This window comes from Rhyacophila brunnea, unplaced genomic scaffold (genome assembly GCF_057557595.1).
Source record: "Rhyacophila brunnea isolate RB1 unplaced genomic scaffold, BYU_Rbru_1.0 scaffold_12, whole genome shotgun sequence".
NCBI classification, from domain to species: Eukaryota; Metazoa; Arthropoda; class Insecta; order Trichoptera; family Rhyacophilidae; genus Rhyacophila; species Rhyacophila brunnea.
Window position 1 is genome coordinate 23,258,671 of NW_028232774.1, and position 20,772 is coordinate 23,279,442.

Sequence of the window (20,772 nt, forward strand, 5' to 3'; positions counted from 1 at the left end):
TTTCTAATGCGAGCCGCATGGCCGCTTCTAAGTTTACATCTGTCAACTGGCTTCGATATTCGTTTTTTATGAAGTGCATTACACTGAATAATCTTTCTCAGTATACAGTAGTAGGAAAACTTGACAATATTCACTCATTTAGTGCTGACACTGCGACTGGCCATTAGATATAATTAACATGATATTCAAATGTGGTAATTAAATATTAATTAACAGGTCAGCAGTGATTGTGTTAATAAAGCAATTGTTGCCAATTGTTTAAATTGACTTTATTCTCAGAAACGGACTATTTCACATATGATCTCATCAGAAAAACACATTATGGATCATTTTTGAGGGTGGAAAGAAATTTAAGACAAGTCATGTGTATTCAACCAATTTTATAAATACCAAAAAACCACTGGTGTAGACCCTACGCGAAGGACAAGTATCTTCATTCCAATATTATTTATTAAATAAAATACCATTACATTAAAAAATAAGTATTTCATTTTTCAAAAATATCCATTACAATTTAAATTATAAGCAAAAAAACATATTTACTGTTTTTTTCCTTATGAAATTGACATTATTCCATTCAAAATCATAAACAAAAAGACAATAGTGAAGTTTTATAATCAATATTTTTGTAATTTTGCAATTTTTATGTAATTAAAATATCAATTTTTAAATAATCTATTATAAACCGAAACATTTATTAAAATTGATTAACTTTTAATGAACATTTAACAATTAACAGCAATGAAAAACATGATAACCGCTCTTTTCTCAAAATTGACTTTTTCCCATTAGCTGTGTTTTTGCTTATGGGGGCAGTATAATAGTCTGTTGATTTAAGTACTGATTTTATATTGAACCATTTAAATACAGACAATTATGTTGATGTTATCTTACGTGTTTTAAAAATAAAAATGATTTTTAACAACATTGTTTTCAAGAGAAAAGGTCGCATTAATGTTAATTGGTTTATTTTTTACCGAAAATGCAATATGACAGAAGGAAACAATAATAGCAATTATAAGCAAGATGTGGAATAATATCGTTTTTATTTTAAAATGTAGTTTGATAATATTTTCATGGTTGCTACTTCTCTAAAGGAAAATACAAAAAATCTTGTACACACTTACATATCCCCATAAAATGTTTTAATTCATAATGTATCACGTAATAATGTGGTTTAAAATAAATTATTAGTAGTACGTCTGGATACAAAAAATCATGTAGGAAAGTGTCAAAAATATCAGTACAAAATATATTTTTTTATAATTTATTTATTCTTCACAATGTGGATTCTTTTGGTGAAACATTACATCTATTCCAAGATATTAAATTACAACTATAGCTTGCAAGACATAGACATCAGTTTCAATTTATTCACAAATAAATAATAAAGGGCTATGATAACATTATGTATATTATTTAATTTAAGATAAATCACTTTTTGAGAGGAATATCTTCGAATCTCTTATCCACGCCTATTTTGAAGAGTAATCCAGTATCACCCGCTTCCGCGTTATATCCGGGGAGGTATTGCTTGCTCTTAACTTCATCCATTATGTTAGTGTATGCTAAGTAATCGTCGCCATCAATTACCATTTCGGGTACATCGAATCGGGGCACATTGAAGAAATTCAGGAGATGGTACTTGCGGTTGGTGTAAAGCATCCTGGTGTCGCACCACGCCGTGGTGTTAGCCTTGTGCCAATCTGCCATTTTCGGATCGAATCTTTCAAAGCAATCAAAATCAATTCGTTCGATATCCTCGACAACGATTTCGGTCTCTCCCGGTTCGGTCCAATCGTACACCAAAAGTTCAGCGTGACTGCTGATTTGTTTCAGATACTTCTGCTTGTATGATTTTTCCATCGCCGATAAAAATACGTCAGAGTAGGCCTTCGAATCTTTCTCATGGGGGAGGTTTCTCGCTTTGATTCGGTCTTTGACGACATTGGTAGGGACGTCGAGGTAAATGACAAGATGGGGCCTCATTAACTCGCTTATGGTATTCTTTTTCACGTCCTCATATACAGAATGAGAAGCGGGACTGATGAAATTAGCAGCCAGCATTGCATCGACAAACACGTGGTCCGACCAGGGACACCTTTCTAAAACTACTCCTTGGCCGGTATTAAACAGATGTGCGAGGGCATCTATGTATAGTTCATATCGTAAATGATACATATTTATTTGAAACGCAGCTGCGTTGACGTGATTGGGGTCACGGCAAAAGTTATTATGATCGTAGGTTCGGCACGAGACGGGAAGCTTCTCATCAAGGGTTCGTATATCGAAACCATACTGGTCGATATAATGCAAATCCATGGTCGGTTCAGGGAAATGCCTCATATCTAGATCTTCCGCCAATTGCTTGGCGAGAGCCGTTTTCCCGACTGCGACAGGCCCCTCCACAACAACTATTTTGGTGTTATCATCGAAGCGTTCGACTGTTCTATCGAACAGACTATTGATCAGCGTATAGTTTTTAGTTTCCCAGGGGAATGGCGCTTTTCTTGCGGGCCAGTTCAAACCTTGTCGCAGGACTTTACCAGCGATTCCGCGTTTTTGCACAATGGGTAACATGCCAGTGCACACCATTACATTGTTGCTAAGGAGAGTTTTGAAAGAGGTCACACGAAAAATGAGTGCCATGTTCGGTGTCGTATGTTACTCAGTATTGTCAAAAGGTGGTAATGTATGCCACCTGAAAATAAAAATTGGTTTATTATTAGAAAAAATCCCACCATTGATAATGTAGAACAAACAAAAAGTTAGCACCAAACAAAACGTCGCCATTCCAACACCAGCACGCATTTACATTTTTTTAAATAAATCTCTACCAAGTAAATAGAAAAAAACTAACATGTAAAGAACTTAATCTTTAATAATTATCTAAATTAATCGAAATTTTAACAATCATAACACATTATTGACACTATAAAAATAAATCCTTCATTATAAATATACAAGCAAAAGTTACTAAACTATGTATGGTGACTTTTACTGATTTGTCATTTGAAAACTTCTAATACTCGTCTGAAATAGGCAATAATAACTAAACAAGAATAGTTACTTTAGCATGTCATAATAAGATCGCTTTGGTCCAGATTATTAACAATCAAGTCACCAAACCACGTTTTAGCCACTTTGCCTCCTTCAAAACCGTCCAGATGTTTTAATTAGCATCAAAAAGTAAAAGTAACCTAAAGAATTTATTAAGAAGACATGAGAAAATTATGTAATGTACAGTCCAACAAGATCTTCTTGGCTATGTGTTAAAACTGTGAACTAACAAGCTCCTCCCATTTTTAACCGCACTTCGATTGAAGCGCCTTCCGGTTAGCGACGAGTTGTCCACGTGTTAAAACTGTGAACTACTAAGACTCCTCCTATTTAGTCGACGACAGCGACTTCCGGACCGTGCCTAAATCTTCTTGTTGGACAGTAGATAAAACCTTAAAAACATTAAAATCTGATTTTTCCTTTATTTCCAAAATTTCAAATTGCGATATCTCGAAATGATGTTTTTGGGTTGGTGACGTTTGCCTGAACGGTGACGATATATATACTTATATTGTGTTTATTATTTTATATGTTTCATTTATAACGCAATGGCCTAGCTTTTGTAATTTCGCTCTACCTACCAAAGCTGCGGGGTCTTGTACATAAAAAGAATCGGGGTTACGAGATTTCTGACAACACTGCCAAGAATTCACAAAAATACTCAGACAGCGTCACACTGTACCTAATTATTCTAGAATAATACATGTAGTGTTTCGTAAAATCATATTTCTTATGGGGAAATACGATTACTTATAAACAAGCACGAAGCATAGACCGATTGCAAAAGTGGCAAGATTTTGTATGCCGATTGCATTCATTGGCGTAGCAGTGTGACAAATCGACCGTTATGAAAAAATACCACAATGACATGTTACGACATTCTTAGCGATTATGACTGTCGGATTAGGTAGCTTATATTTCATGGTGAACTATTTTCTATTAGTACATAAACACACCATCTGTTTATTTACTATATCTATGATTGTAAAATTAAAAAAATATTCAAAAATCCAATTTCGAGCTTTAGTAAAAATATAGTACTGAAGGTTTTCGTGGTTAAGGTGTTTTGAAACCTATTTTTGGGTTGCAGTAGGTTGTGTTGGGATTTGGTTCGGTTTTTAGCCTCAAAAGACATTGATCATAAAAATTAAAATATGGAGTTTGGACTATAAGTTTTTGGTGCATATTAATAACCAATAACATCTATACCTTTCTTATATAAGAGTATCAAACCGGCCTATACCCTACAAATATTTAAGATGAAATAGAAAACAAGTCTCTAATGTCTAAATAGCGATTTTTTCTTTATTATGATACCAACTGTCAAACTTATGGTAGGAATATTATGGTCTTGCAATGAACTTTTCCGGTTATTTTTTATATCATTTCTGAAGATTTCAATGAACAAAATATAGATAAGGTAACGGATGTACTCAGCGAACGTAATAATTGTATTATTACAAAATAATCTCTTTTCTTCCACATAAATTATTATGCATCAATGCCACACCGTCACAATATTATTGCAGTAATGGGACTGGGTTCAATGAGTTATTCATCCCTCATACTTATATCGTGGAAAAAATTGCAAAAACGCGATTTAAAAAATAATAAATACATACCTTTTAAAATATCATAACAAGATTAGGTTGCCCCTATTTTCTATACCGAAAATGATAAAAATATTAACTACGAGAGTGACATAACTTGATTATTTTTAAAATATTATATGGCTACTGAATTTTTAAACTAGCAACATCTACGCAGCAACTCCGAAAAAAATAAATGCCGTGAAATGGGGTGAGTTCGATCCACACTATTTTCAAGTAGCTAGGTAGGTAGGAGGTACTTAATTAATATGTTGCTCATTTTTTTGTTAAATAAACAGCTCCAATGATTATTATAAAAATCATAAATATTGTTTTTAAAACTAAATTTTTTCTCCCGATATATACGATTCCAGTAGGTAGGTACCTACCTATCAATACTATTTTTAATATGTTAGGTAAGTAGGTACCGATACTTTTTCTTTCGATATGACAATCTCAACCACCAAACTCCTCAACTTCATCCAATCGCATTGTATTCAACACGACGTCACGTACCTACCTACAAAGTGCTAAAAATGTACCTATATAATAATTTTATATTGATTATTTTAGGCAACGCTTTATGCCAGCGCTCCATTGGCGAGCCAAAAGTCCGACGACAATAAGTCTTCAGATTTTTCTACGTTCTGCTACTGGCCAACAGACGTTCAACGAAACGAGTATATAATTAATTTGACGAGTAAAACAGTCGACTTTGACAGCATAGATAATATACGTATATCTGACAGTTAAATCGTGATGGCGTTAAATGATACCGACGTTTTATGTCGACGTTGGGTTATTGGGTGGCAGATAATGTAATAACGAAGCAAAGGGTACACAAATACTGGGTGAAACATTGGATAAGGAAACGAACGACATTATCCCACACAAATTTAATACGAGAATTGCGTTTGCAACCGAGCGATTTCCGCAATTATTTGCGAATGTCGGAGGATGTATACACAGAACTGTATAATTTGGTCCCCCATTTATTAAAAAAAAAAATACTATGATGAGGGAAGCTATTTCTCCTCATGATAGATTATGTGCAACCCTGCGATTTTTGGCTGCCGGCGGAACATTCACTGACTTGCATTATAGAACTGCGATTGGAAGACAAACTCTGGGCAAGATAATTCCCGAAACTTGCCAAGTCATCATTGACGTTTTGAAAGGAGAATATTTCAAGGTGTGTATTATATTATACGTCATCTAATAAAGTTGGGCAAATTTACAAATATATCATTAACAAGTAGACATTGGTTGGTCTTATAAAGTGAACGTTTAGTGGATTGTTTTACCTATATAAATCATAGACGGCAACATCATAAGAATGGCAGACAAGATGCATTTGAGATAGGTATATATATAGTCACAAATAAGGCCATCGTTGACATGCTAAATATTCAATAGACCATTAGAATGCTGTACCTAGCCAGGACTCTCCATATAGGCTGTAAGCAAGCTGCTTAATTATTCCTGTTGAATGTATTGTAATACTAGTCATATTCTTCGAAAAGCAAGCATGGAATTTGATTTCTAAATGAGGCCACATAATAATATAGGTTTGCTAACATAGCTCAAATACTTACCATTTGTTGTATCGCTTAAGCTAAGGTTTATAGGCATAAAAACAAACAAAAAAACAAATATTTTTACAAGATATTTATTCATACAAAAAACATTAATTTATTATACCGGCTTTTGTACATTTTTGCTTAATATACGATAAACTGGTTGAGTATGAACAGTAGTTGCTGGCGTTATTTTGTCACTTTGTCCCATAAAGGCAACTTCATGCATCAGCTTCTCGGCCAGCAATCTTTGTCCCTGTGACATCGATCGTAGTTTCATGGCCATCATTTTGCCAAAAACATCAAATTCATCTTCAGTCTTGCTTAGTTTGTCGGTGATTAATTCTAACACTTTGTTGGCGCTATCATTCGATTTTTTTCGTTTGAACGATGGGGGTTCTGGTGCTCTATTGAGATTCGACCTTGGAGTAGTCGACAACGTGGATGTCGAAGGCGAATATTCTATCTGTAAATAAAATGTTGATTATTTTTTGTTGCAGTTCCCTGATACGCACGAAGAAATGGAGACGATTGCAGAAGAATTTAATAGTAAATGGCAATTTCCAAATTGCCTGGGCGCAGTTGATGGGAAACACATTGCAATCGTGCCACCTGCAGGCGCCGGCTCCCACTTTTATAATTACAAACATTTCCACAGCATTGTTTTGATGGCGATTGCAAATGCTAATTATGAATTTATTTATGTTGATGTTGGAACAAATGGACGTATTTCTGATGGAGGCGTACTGAGAAAATCTGATTTTTTCAAACGTTTAGACGAAGGCAGATTAAAAATACCTGCACCAAAAAAACCTACTGCTAATTCTGATGCACTGCCATTTGTTTATATTGGCGATGAAGCCTTTGCATTACGTAACGATTTCATAAAGCCGTATTCACAAAGGCAATTAAATCACAGTAAAAGAATATATAATTATCGGACATGCAGAGCCAGGCGAATTATAGAAAATGTTTTTGGCATTTTAGCTGCTAGATTCCGCATTTTTCAAGCTCCAATAAACATGAAAATTGAAAATATCAATACAGTTGTATTAACTTGCTGTGTGCTGCACAACTTTCTTCGTCGCAAATCAACACATACTTATACTCCTTCTCATGACCTTGATAGGGAAAATCCTGAGACAGGTTTAATAGAGCTCGGACTGAGGTCACAGGACACCTTAGCGCCTTTGGAAGCAACGACTAATCGGAACTCGACTGCCAATGCTAAGAAAGCGCGAGGAGATTTCGAAAAATATTTTAATACTACCGGGGCTGTCACATGGCAAGAAAGTATGATAAGCAATAGATAAATTAAACCAATGTAACAATTTAGTTAAAATGTTTTACCTCAATACAATCTTCGTTGTTTAACGAGTTGGAGTAACTCTCATCAGGAGACATGTTTTCCAAATCGTCCACCATGCTGGATATTGAGCTCGATTCTGTAAAACAAAATGTAAATTGTTAAAATACAACATAATACTCAAACTTGTTTTTTATTATCTCTCCCCTAAGTACCCATTCCTTCATACGGTTAATATTGATATTGGTATAATTGGTGTAATCCAGTATATCGGGTATTTTCAAAATGTGTTTTCCGCTGTATTCCTCATAACCAAACTGTACCATTAATTTTGATTGATGATTGACGATTTATTGATTGTCTCTGAAGGAACCTAACTCGAGCGATTTTTGATTTTATGATCATTTCTTTTCTTCTTCTTTCGACCATGTCCGATCATAATATGGACCTCCACGGAGTGGAGGTTTGTATTGACAGATTTTGTTTTTACGAGAAATGGATGTCAGCCACTTGCTCAACATATTAGGTCCATACTCTGACTCATACACAAATTGAAATTCAATGTGTACTTGTCAGACCCAGGATTTGAACCTGGGACCCGACCACGACTCAATAAGCCGCGCTTCCACCGCCATGATCGTACCTATATATTATTATTTCTTACCTACCTCAGCAAAGAATAAGTAATTTTATTGTGACTAGAAATGATTCATAGCTGTATGTTTTAATTGTTTAATAGTTGCTAATCTAATGCGATGTCACTTTCAGAGCTACGACAATGTCATAGTCTGCACGTGTATAATAAATAGCTTTAAAGCATTCCCTCGTACCTATATATTATTATTATTTATTACCTACCTCAGCAAAGAATAAGTAATTTTATTGTGACTAGAAATGATTCATAGCTGTATGTTTTAATTGCTTAATAGTAGCTAATCTAATGCGATGTCACTTTCAGAGCTACGACAATTTCATAATCTGCACGTGTATAATAAATAGCTTTAAAGCATTCCCACGTACCTTCCATTTGGTCGTTCAAGAACTCCAAATTTTTATAGTACCACAGTTTGGGTAGATATACTGCGTCTGTGCCAGCTCCGCTTCGATATGATGTCCTTACTTTATTTCTCTCCTTTCTGTAACCCGACCTCAATGTCTGTATTTTCTTTTTGACATCGTTGACCGTTGCCTGCGGCTCCACTTTGATTAATATTTCCAAAAGTTCCGCATACGCCAAGGACTTGGCATCACGATTCTTGTATAGTGGGCTGGTCGTCTTCCACAACGACGGGTTGTCTTTAAAACAACTAATAAAATCTTCCAAGAAACTTTTCGAATGCACTCGTAGATCTACCATTGTTGTTTTCGATGTCCGAACACTTTGAATGACAGTAAAATAATGATGGCGCTCATAGACTAATATATGGCGCTGTCGTCCGTTGGCATAGATATAAATAATGTGACGGTAAAGCGTGGTGAACGTACGAATTTCTGCGGCTCGGCGAGTAAAATATCAAACATGTTTGAAATCCAACGAGCCTGGTCTGCGGATTAAAAAGTCCGCAGACCTGGGGTGCTCCACGCGAAAAAAAAGTCCGAAGACTGTAAATCGTCTGACTTGCGTGCCAATGGAGCGCCGGCATTAGATGCTGAAATGCTGACGCTCACTCCGAAATACTACAGATTTTACCCATTTAATTGTGTGAAAAATGTATTAGGTACTTATACCTAATTGTGTGAAAACAAATGTTGAGAGCACTGCATATATATAACAATGATAACACCACATCTCACATTGGAATGAAATAAAATCAAATTTCATTCGTTGGGTAGCACTGTAGCACTGATAACAGTGATAATAAGTATACGTTAACGAAACAAACAAAGTTTTAGTGTTTATCTTCGAACTTTGACGTATTAGTTAAATATAATACATATTATTGTATGAAATTGTAGTAAATCGTGACATAACGAGGATAGATAATAATATACCTACGTAGGTACCTACCTACCGACGTCGTAGTTGTACTTATATCGTGAGTACAAAATCTTCAAAGATTCTAAATAATTACAAGTTGACATAATATGTATCTATCTACAGGAGTGTAGGTAGTTGTGTTACCTTATTTTCCTGCCGTAGAAGTGTCAAGCGATGTGTGGCGGGTCAAATTGAACGACTGGTGGTTTGTGTCGGCGGACAGCTTTAGTGTGGCCAAGTATATTAGTCTATGAGTGTGGCTACATATTGTATCTTATATTATAGATGATTTTGTATCTAGTTATGCTTATAATTGCTTTAATGCATCCTAGGCAAACTCCAAATTTCATAATTTATAAAAGCATACCACGTATTGTCACAGTTTGAATGGGACTATAGCTGATAATATTACATAGTAGGTACGTAAAAACCGTGTCCTATTGCGGGCTTGTCCCGGCGACCCGGCTTAAAGCATTGTTGCCATCTTTTAGTTTCACCACATAAGTTTACGAAAACTGTAGGTACTTCTGATTAAAAAAAAAACTACTTATATAGGTAGATAACATGGTATTATTACCTATATTAAGTGTGCGTAAAATATGTAGGTACAACTTTGTTGATACTAACATTGTGGTGCATATGCATGTTTCAAGTTTCATGAATATTGGACGAGTAGTTTTTTCAGTTATATGCGAATCAACAGACACTACAATTTTAATAACAACTATGATAATTATAACATTAGGTACAATAAAAGTAGGTACTTACCTATATTTAGAAGAGCTATCGCATAAAATAAAAATACACAGATAAGACAACATTTATAATTATTATGGTAAGGATATTGATGAAAGATTATTGACAATTATTATTGACCATTAGCAGATACTTACAATTCATTTTGATAAGATATGAAAGCAACGTTGTCATTATAATAATATGTTGGCTAATTAAGAAAACTCATTAAGTGCCCATTAGTAGGTTTCAATAATATTGGACCTCTTTCATTTTCCTGTCAGTTGAATTATAACAGTGTAACCTAACTAGTGAGATTTGTTGTGATTAATTTTCGGATAGACTTCTATAAAGGTACATATGAAATTAATTTTAATTATCTGTTGTAGAGAATAAAATATAATCCAGGCCTCACTATTTTAGGGACCTCAATTTTGCAATTCTTTCGCAATGTAGATATATCTAGGTATAACAAATCTATTGATTTACAAATTATACCGATTGAAATAATGCCGTTTTGCGCTTCAATGTTTTTAACTATGTCACTGAGCGTAGAAGAAGGCGAAAATCATTTAGTGTAAGAACCAGGGTTCAGTGAGCATAAACATAGTGGGAATTGGGAGTGTGGCTATAATTAAGTGCAAATCCCGAGTGTCGAGAGATATGGGATAAACTTAAACAAGTGTTAAAGAATATGTTATTTTCAACAGATAGGTGTTAATATGCATTAAATTTTGTCACGTAAACAAAACGCGTATGAAATATTTGTAATATTTGAGAACATTCAGGCGGCTTTGTATATCTTTGTGTTTTATGGCATGACAGTCGTTAAATCATAAACCAAATATGGCTTTAAAGTCTTGTGCTACAGTGACTGTCTTTCCCATTTCTATATTATTGATCTGTTCTTTGGTAGTTGGGTACTGACATCACCTTTTCTGACGGTACCCTTCTGGATCTGTTTCCCGCCTGCACGCAGTTGTAAAAACTAATTTATTCGTCACGCATTTGTTTGATGCTTACCCCGGATTCAAAGAGTTCATTGGTCATCATTTGAAAGTGTTTTAGTATTCAGTATTCTCTAATATTATATAGTATGTTAGTCTATGTCTATGGTAACCGCTTTTCAAATGCCAGAACAAAGCGCGTTTTTGATTATATTCCTTTCCTGTATAAGGACTAGGTATAATAAGATGTATTTTTCTTTGTTCCGACGTCGCAAAATATGAACTGTATCGACACCCATGTCGAAGCAGTTAGACGCGTTCTAAATAATATTATGTACATACTAAGAAACTCTTCCTCGCATTCGCGTTTGCAAATACAATCAGTGCTCGAAATAGAAAATCTTACGAACCGGAGCGCTGAATAATCATTCAAAAATATCAAATTATGTTAAATATTTTTCGGATATCATAAGGGCGATATGCCTAATAATCAGGGTTTCATTTATACTTGAAGGGACTCTGCGCAATTACACATTACCCCCCCCCCCCCAATACAACATTACAATGTAGTTTTTTTTAAATAAGTAACTAGTAACTACTCATTTTTGCAAAATCACTTATTTTTCGTCAATTTTCTTAGATTTGGGCTCTTATCTTCAAAATTCTAGAAGCTCGTACATTTGTATATTCCTTCGCTGCAAGGTTCTTTTGTGATTTCAAATTATTTTTCAGGTTCCGGAGACCCACTAATTTAAGGTCCTGGACCTGTAGTCCCTTTAGACCTTTTTGTAAATACATCTGAAGTCCGAACTGCCTATATTATACTATAGACCTCGTAGGACTAATCATTAATAAATAATATACACGCGAATTTTTTCCCACGAATCAATTCTTACAACTTTTACATACCTACATGCAATATTATCTCAATAACATGAAACGGAATGCAATTTTCAAAGAAGCCACGAGCCGGAACGGTACCTTTTAGAATTTCACGAACAGGAACGGCGCTCCGGTGCGTTCCGGTCTATTTCGAGCCCTGAATACAATATTGTATACCATCTTTGTTATTTCTACCTGTGCCAATAAATCGGTTCACAAAAACAGTATTCAATGTGACACCTCTACACATGCCCCCCACATCCTGAAGCGAGCTCCCATGCCACGATGTTTAGCGTCCCCCTCCAATATATCGCTAAAGTTAAGGGCATTGTAATGTTATAGAGTGGTTCCCCAAATGGTATTCCGCGGAACTCCAGGATTCCGTGTAAATAATGGGTATTATGGTTCAAATAGACTATATGACGATCGGGCACATATATGCTAAGAGCGTTTTAGTGTCTATGATCAAATCTATGCCATTCTGACATTTATACATACATATTGTATGACAGCTATGACTTCGTATTTACACTCTGTGACACCCTGTGACACAGGACGCCAACATAAGAAACTGGTTTTTCGACATATATATGACCGATCGTCATAGAGTGTATTTGAAGCATTATAATATGTATTTTTTTAGCGACTTTTGCTATTTTTAAATAAATCCACTTGAATTGTCGGCACTCGGCATCATAGTATGAAGCGCCGATCGTGACCCCATTTTGTGATAGCCATTATATTATATATGCGACTCTTCGCCATTTTATTAGTCGGGAAATACACTAAAAAATACACTAAAAAAAACACTTTAAAATAAAATATCCGTCAGCGACTTTTTTTACTGTTAAGAGTAAATTATTTGTGGTGTGTGTTTATCTCACTTAACTGGTCGATATACCACGCCCCCGTACAAACCGTCCAATCTCTTTGGTATATACCTATTTTTTTTAAATGGTTCTGCAATCCAGTGTGGGTTTTGGCCGCCTCACAAAACTTCTTTCGTAACATTTTTTTTACGAGAAATAGATGTTAGCCACTTGGTCAGCCTCACAGAACAGATAATAAATATAATACCGATAGGCTATATTCAATACGCCGCACGTTGATGCAGGGTTTTTGAATGTGTGAGTGTCCTACGAAAATGAAGCACGCATTTATGCACGTGCAATAGTGTGTGTAATACACCAACATTAAATGAGCGTAAATGCATAAACCGAGAGCAGTTTTCAGTATTCGACGTACAACGTATTCTTGACACGTGTGTAAGTTTAACCCGGATTCTTCCGTACTCGAGTCGGTTACCTGCTATCGCCTTACCCGTTAGGTATTTCAGTTCCCATTATTTCTGAGATCCCTGGTCAGCCTATTAGTTCCATTCTTTGTTTTCAAAAATACGCTGAAAAACAATATGTGAATTTTGCCAGACCTGGGATTTTATCCCGACGCGGATAATTAATGGGACATTTTACCACTCGGCCATCGCGGGCGCATACCTACGTATCTAAATAAATAATGTTACATTACCGTGAACAAGAACTGGCGTTTTATATTTTCTTTCGCATTTCTTTGAATTTTGAAGGGAAGCCTCAAACATAACCACCAGTTACCCCTTTCGTCGCGTTTTCTCTGAAAGACCTTTAGTTTGATTGCAAAATGCATCCATCGGCCAGCCCGTTTTGTTTACCAGAATCATCATTATATCAATTTAATTCAACCAGTGGCGCCCCCAGGATTTAGTATTGGGGGGGGGGCAAGGAGGAGAATGTAAATTAGTCCCATAGGCTCTTTTTCTTCTTCACATCCTAATTTCTCGTTTATCGGTCTTTTGTCTATTGCACTCAGTGTACCTACACCATGGTCCCCACATCCTGAAACGGGCCCTCAGGCTAGGATATTTGGCGGGCCCCCTACCTACCGCTAAGATTAAAGGCAGTGTGAAACACTACATTAACGTTTTTCAAATTGTGTTTTAAAATGTTCATGGTCATGAAGTATAATAGCGACTTTTTTTTACTATTAAAGCTATTTTTTTATGTGTGTCTATCTCACTTATCTGGTCAACCCGACACGCCGGGCCCCTAGGCTAGAGCCCTGTCAGCCCTCCCCAGCCATGACCTACACCACTCCGGAATTCGGGTGGACACCGAGAATTTTTTGACAGTTCCATTAGGGATTGGGTTTCTAAAAAAACCTGACATTTTTTGTGTTAGAAATTAAAATCTAAGAAATTTTTCTAAAAAGGGTGCTGGAGAATTATAACAAATCATTTTTATGCCGTGTTTTTATTTGTCTAGCCCAAAGGTATATTTCAATTTCAATGTTTAAAATCATTCTGATAATTTTCATGTTTGGGGGGTGCCAGGGCCCCTTGCCCCCCCCCCCTGGGTGCGCCACTGAATTCAACATATCAACGCAAATTTCATGCTGAATGTGGCGCATTTACTTACATTTAGAGTAAACTTATTACCCAGTAACTAGTTCATACAGTTTTTTTATTCAATATGAGTAGGTATGTATGAGTACATAGAGTTTGTGATCGAAATCTCTCGTCTCAAGAATTATTTTCAAATTTCGGGAAGTACCTATCCCTAAATGAGAACATCTCGAGAAATCATCAATGAGAATTCGAGAAATTCTTATCAGGAATACATTTAAAAAATGAGATTCGGAAGCAGCGTTGCGAAAGTAAAAAAACGATAGATAACTCGATTTTCGGTGGAATTTATTAAATTCGCGAGTAAAAATGTTTCCTGGAAAAGAATCCGGAGATAACAAATAAAAAAACTCTCAGCGGTTCTCAACGGAGTTTTCAAAATTCGCGGGTGATTTTTTTGCCGGAAGCTCACGACCCGAATTTGGACGTAATTTTTTAATGAAAAATAGTGGTTATTCTTATGCGACGATCGCCGTGGTGATTATGGTCCATTATCATAAAATATTCTGCAAGTCAAAACAATGTAGGTAGGTATAATCTCTTTTTAAAGGTACACCCAATCCTCTTTTTGCACGATTTGGAAATAACACGGTGTTGTACCGATTATTTTTTATTTAGACTGAGTTTTTTGCTTTAACACGGCTTAAAAAAACTAAAAAGAATAAAAATACGTATGTATGCACATATTTATCAAAAAATTGCGTTGCAATGGACCGCACGCCACTGGTGCTTACATATTTTGTCACTGGATGCCGCCCAGACATACATACGTACATACATGACGCCACTAGTCAGTCACTTCAGGTTCGATACGAGTGACGCGTCGCGTGCTTCGGCGTCAGCGTCATTAAATATTTCCAGCGATGAGAGCGATTTTTCGCCAGCGAAAAACAGCAGTAAACGGGCACGTTTATTCAAGTCAAGTAGCGACGCTGAATGAATATATATCTCTTTGCTAAATTTAATTTTAATCGAAAACTATGTATTTTTATGTATAAATAATAAATAAATTCGATTTATTTTTGAGTTCAAGAATTTCGTATTTTGAGTTGATTTTAAGTAATGGAACCAATCTACCATTTTTGTATGGGCACCTTATCTTTTTTACACGGCGCAAAACATTGCGCGGTGGTCTTCGGTACGTATCCCTCGTGCCAAAGAGGATCGGGTGTACCTCGAATGCGATTATCGCATTGTAATATTTCAGTGAAAATTCATTATAAAATGTACACAATGTAGAATCGAGCACGATGATCCCGTAAGTAAAATCACCACTTATACCTTCAATAAAAAAATTTAGAAATCAATAACACAATCTCGAAATTCTCGCGAATACAATATTCTTAAAAATCTGTTGGAGAGTCTCATTTGGTGAAGATAACTCTGGACCACAGTTGTTGGATGCGATGAGAGAGAGAGAGCGAGCTCTGGGCGGGATGGAGCACTGAGAGCTTTTGAGCGTTTGGATTTCGCTAGTCTTTCAATGTTTGTTTATGTTTACTGAGACCAGCAGAGAATATTCTACAAATTTGAATCAGTTATTCGCGACCTTGTTTTGCTTTTAATCAGCACTCAGGTGTTGAAAATATGAAGATGGATTCAGTTATGGCGCCTACTTCAAAAGAATAAGTAGGTGCAAAGATGCAATGCGCCACTTGTAATTATCCAATGCGCCACGTTTGGCGCATGCCCCACAGTTTGGCCACCACTGCTTTAGGGGGAGCTTAATGATGCATCATAACATAATAAATAAGCTGCAATTTAATAAATTTGATGGATAATGAGATCCCCGGGGTTCCAGCGGCTAGCTCAGGAGTCCATCGAACCCCGGATTCACAAAAAAAAGAAATTCAAACGGTTGGAGTATAAATAAAACACGGTCTTTCGTGCTCGTAACGTGGTCTTCTTATATTTTACATTTTCTTTAAACGTTTACATATTTTGTTTTAACAATAAGTTTCGCAGGTCCTATCCTATCGGAAAGGGGACGCTTGCTAATTTCTTTTTCTTTTTCAAACTTCGCGTACCCACGCCATTCCACAAAAAGGACTCTCGTGATTGGCCAAATTTTATCGCGTGATGTTTTTTGATTTCACGAATCACGAGGACCACCCTGGCGCAGGCGCGTCGAAATTTGGACGTTGCCGACAAGCGCGGCAAAATTTATTATTTTTGAATCCTTATATTTAGTCTTAAAATTATCTCTTTCATCCATCATCATTTATACTTTTTAAATTAAATTAAATTTATCTTAATTACACCTCCGCCCAATATGTGATTTTCACACACCGGACGAAGGCCCTTACTTATAAATAAAAACATACTTACGTGGTTGAGCAAGGAATCAGATTAGATGTTTTATGAAGCCGTTTCTAGAGGTCAGGGTTACGTTTCGACTTGAGCTACTAAATGATTATTTTACACCGGGAGAAGCCCGCCTGTAACAGGGGTGTATCAATAATTTATATATTTTAAGTAATCAGTTGGTATGTACTAAAAATATTTAAAAGTATTAAAGAAAATGAAAACGTTAACTTAAAAAATTCTGTGTAAAATGTGCGCTCATTGAAATAATTTGTTTTATAATTGCATATTATTATTATTATTATTATTATTAGACCATGTCCGATCCTAATAAAATCATAATATTATGGGCAGGACTCGAAATAGAACAGAGCACATCGGAGCGCTGTTCCGGTTGATAAAATCCCCAAAACTATGAGACGTCTCATGGAAAAAATAGTTTGAGCATATAAGACAAAAATCTAACGCACTTATTTTTATAAAATATACATAAAATTGATAAAAATGTTAAAATTTTCGGAAAATTATAGATCGCTCCGGTTCGTAAAATTTTCCATTTCGAGCGCTGCATATAGGCTCTCCACAAAGTGGAGGTGTGTATCAACAGATTTTTGTTTTTACGAGAAATGGATGTTAGCTACTTGCTCAACCTATTAAGTCTGACTCCGAACACACATTGAAAAAGAATGTGTATTTGCCAGACCCGGGAGTTGAACCTGGGACCCACGACATTATAAACTGACTCGTTAGCCACTCGGCAACCATTAATCACCATCACATATTAGTTGATGGTTTGTCAAGTACATCATAACGATTTTTCGCCACAGATCAGCGGGTTTCATTCTCCCAGGATTGTTTTGTGTAGGTCCGTGCATAAAAAATTCCACTTCAAAAATTATAAAGCATGTAAAAATCAAAACTAAATATGTACCTATGTAGTTAGTTTTGCTTTTACTATATTCTCCAAAGCCCACTATATAGTCAGTCTGTAACATGAAACAGTAAACTTTCTTGGCTAGTTATTGCGCATACTTACTTCGAATGTAATATGGTAAAATGATGATACGAGTAGTTGCATATACAAAAAATTAAAACAAAATATGCAATCGAAAATCTTCATTTATTGTGAACAGGTTACCGCATTGCATTCCAAGATAATCAATAACTAGCACTACCATTGTAATTCCCTATTCAGTGCCACGGCTTGAATATAGTCGGCATTGACGCCCTTTTAGTAAAAATAATGTTTTTTTTTCCGACCATGTCCGATCCTAATAAGATCATAATATGGGTTTTCATAGAGCGAAGGTTTGTATTAACAGATTTTGTTTTTACGAGAAATGGATGTCAGCCACTTAACCTTAACCTATTAGGTCCATACTCTGACTCAAATTACTCTGACACAAATTGAAATACAATATGTGTACTTCCCAGACCCAGGATTCGAACCTGGGACCATTGACGCTATAGGCCAACGTTTAACCCGCGCGGCCATCGTGGGTAATAATGTTTAGGTACCTTTAATTTATTGGGTGGTCAATAATTGTATCGTTTGGTCACTGATAGTTGAAAATTGTGAATTGTTTTTGTTTAAATGTCATATTCATGTTTTCCAATAAATTATTTCAACACCTTTCTGCTAATTTACATGACAAAACAAGAAAAACTGGTCAATAATAATAATTGTGTCTTCTATCCTATTTTTATGTGATATTGCATATTGAAATTTATCTATATGTGTTAGAATTATTTTAAACATGAAACATGGAAGGGTTAACTCACATTAATTTTCTGATTATTTAATTTATTTTATTCTAGGATAATTTAAAATGTATAAAAAGAATAAACGTAAACATGTCCATGTTCAAGAGAGTGCACCTTCACTTCACTCAACAAATGATGAGCAATCAACCAGTGGCATTGTTCAATCACCAATAATTGTTGAACAGTTAACCGGTACTGTTGTCTATGAGGAATATCAGACAGAAGGTTATTCATCGAATTCTAACATTGAACTGGAGTCATCATGTTCAGACATCCCTGTAACACCTTGGTAAGGACTTATGAAAAATACAGATCATTGGTTAAAATGTACAAGTAGCCCAGACGACAACACTAAGGTGACGGTAACGCTGCATGTCAACTACTGCGGCAATGATCAAACTCACTACATATCACATAGTTGACATTATTTAATTGCGAATTAATTTAACATTTATTACAATGACTTGTTGAATTAATTATTTATTTTAATTATTAAAATTATTATTAATAGCATTATTGAAATCGATAATCATTTCAGGCGGTCTTGCCTTCGCTACCCAGATACATCAAGTCCTAAACATATATTTTTTTATATATTGATATAATATGAGGCACCAAAGCCAAATGGCCTTTTATCCTCGTCAACTGTAGTACTCGCATATACCTATCAAGGAAAAGCTCACGGCCCTTTGTCGTGGGTCTGAGGGAAGAAAGAAAAAAAAATAACAGGGAAAAATAAGATCATACAGTGGATTTTCCTTCGAATTGATGGAGCCAGTACTGCAAAATATTTTATTTTTATATCTACGGAGATGGAGAGGGAACTAAATGGTCTCTCTTTTGTTTCCTACTGATGGAAAAAAAAAATATATATATATGGGGTATCTGTGATCATTCTAAGAAATTTGTTTGAAGCGTGCCATCCTGAGAAGTTAATATCTTAATTTACATTTCTTGAGAGCATTTACTGGCTAGTTTTGATGCTCTTCGAAGGTAGCTACTGTATGGCTTCTATATATTGACATCTGCATCATGCCACTGTATGTGAATATAGTAGGTATTATGTCACGCGCATTTTGCTTGCTTTGCAAAAGCAACGGTTTTAGTTCCTGAAACGGCAACGGTTTTAGTTCCTGAAACGGCCACGGTGACGTGTACGTCTCGATATAGAAGCTGGAGTCTACAACTGATAAATGCCTTTATTAATACATTAATAAATTATTATACAGATTGGTACTGATGATATTATTCCATAACAGTAGTTAATAGAAAACTGCAAGTCTGTCTATCTATTAACTCTGTTGTCATTTATAAAGTCTATTTATGAGTAATTATTAAGTGTAGACTTGTTACCTACCTCTGTTTTAGCCCTAAACCGAGTTGCCAAAAACCTGTTGAGAAAAAAAAGGGTAAGAAATTAATTTTGCCGACAACTGAGCCGGAGAGTGCTTGGCAAACCCAGCCGACATTACATCATAAAAATCTACAAACGAGTATACCTCAAAGGATGGATGACCAGTTGGGCAATAATGCAAAGAGAGTTGGTAAAGCAGTATTTCAGAACGTCATTGGACACATTTTACAGGATTCCAGTGATCATTTCTCCCTGGCACATAGTGTTGGCGAGGATATGGTCATGTATTACTCTGTCGCTCGTTGTTTCAGGTATTTATTTAATTTATTTTATTTCTTAGTTTATTAAGAGAGTGTTTTTATATTATTCACTTTTTATAAATTCCCCATTGATCATGATCGTGTACAAAACGACTCCCTCACGATCAACAGGAGTCACATGTGTAGTAGTTCTATGAAGTAGTTTAAAGATGTTACTATATATGTAGTGTATATGGATTCCGAATCACTTGTTTCAGTTGTCATGTTATTTTATAACATAACACACTAAGTCAAGGAAGTCTTTACGAGGGCAACACTACGCATAAGTACGACCGGATCGCGCCTGCGCACGGGATAGTTTGTACGGAGTTCGTGACACTATTTCCGGCGCTATCGGAGCTAGCGGGCTTTTGACACGTAGGCGAAGCGAGAGTCGTTCTCTCAGTCTTGATCGTTCGAAGGAAGCAGACGTCTTGGCCAGTTCCGAGCCTCGGACCCTGGGCTCAGGGCTTTCGATTTCCTGACGTTTTGGAGACGAGGACGATGGCCATCTGAAGGACGTCCCCCCCACGCCAGGAG

General features: G+C 35.8%; 2 protein-coding genes and 1 long non-coding RNA gene across 3 annotated transcripts; 1 reads left to right on the forward strand and 2 right to left on the reverse strand.

Annotated features, from left to right (window-relative positions):
• Window positions 1–1,025: 1,025 nt before the first annotated feature.
• Window positions 1,026–4,773, reverse strand: ND-42 (NADH dehydrogenase (ubiquinone) subunit ND-42). The gene is made up of 2 exons (XM_085960946.1): window positions 4,683–4,773; window positions 1,026–2,701 (listed from the first exon to the last, which is right to left on the reverse strand). Exon 2 carries the CDS (start codon window positions 2,647–2,649, stop codon window positions 1,435–1,437), a length of 1,215 nt encoding a protein of 404 aa, XP_085817072.1. The 5' UTR covers window positions 2,650–2,701; window positions 4,683–4,773; the 3' UTR covers window positions 1,026–1,434.
• Window positions 4,774–6,325: 1,552 nt separating this feature from the next.
• LOC147077934 (uncharacterized) lies at window positions 6,326–7,679 on the reverse strand. The gene is made up of 2 exons (XM_085960947.1): window positions 7,577–7,679; window positions 6,326–6,692 (listed from the first exon to the last, which is right to left on the reverse strand). The coding sequence occupies exons 1-2, from the start codon at window positions 7,649–7,651 to the stop codon at window positions 6,345–6,347; spliced, it is 423 nt and encodes a 140-aa protein (XP_085817073.1). The 5' UTR covers window positions 7,652–7,679; the 3' UTR covers window positions 6,326–6,344.
• A 1,691-nt stretch (window positions 7,680–9,370) lies between these two features.
• Window positions 9,371–20,151, forward strand: LOC147077935 (uncharacterized). Its single transcript, XR_015072217.1, has 3 exons — window positions 9,371–9,568; window positions 18,634–18,868; window positions 19,948–20,151. It is a non-coding gene; the product is annotated as an uncharacterized LOC147077935 (long non-coding RNA).
• The last annotated feature ends 621 nt before the right edge of the window (window positions 20,152–20,772 follow it).

Bases quoted from the DNA above. Each gene is read 5' to 3' on its own strand.
- ND-42 (XM_085960946.1), bottom strand. From the start codon at position 2,649: ATGGCACTCATTTTTCGTGTGACCTCTTTCAAAACTCTCCTTAGCAAC.
- LOC147077934 (XM_085960947.1), bottom strand. From the start codon at position 7,651: ATGGTGGACGATTTGGAAAACATGTCTCCTGATGAGAGTTACTCCAAC. The intron at 6,693-7,576 runs GTAAAACATTTT...TTTTATTTACAG, and splicing joins ACAACGAAGATTGTATTGAG to ATAGAATATTCGCCTTCGAC.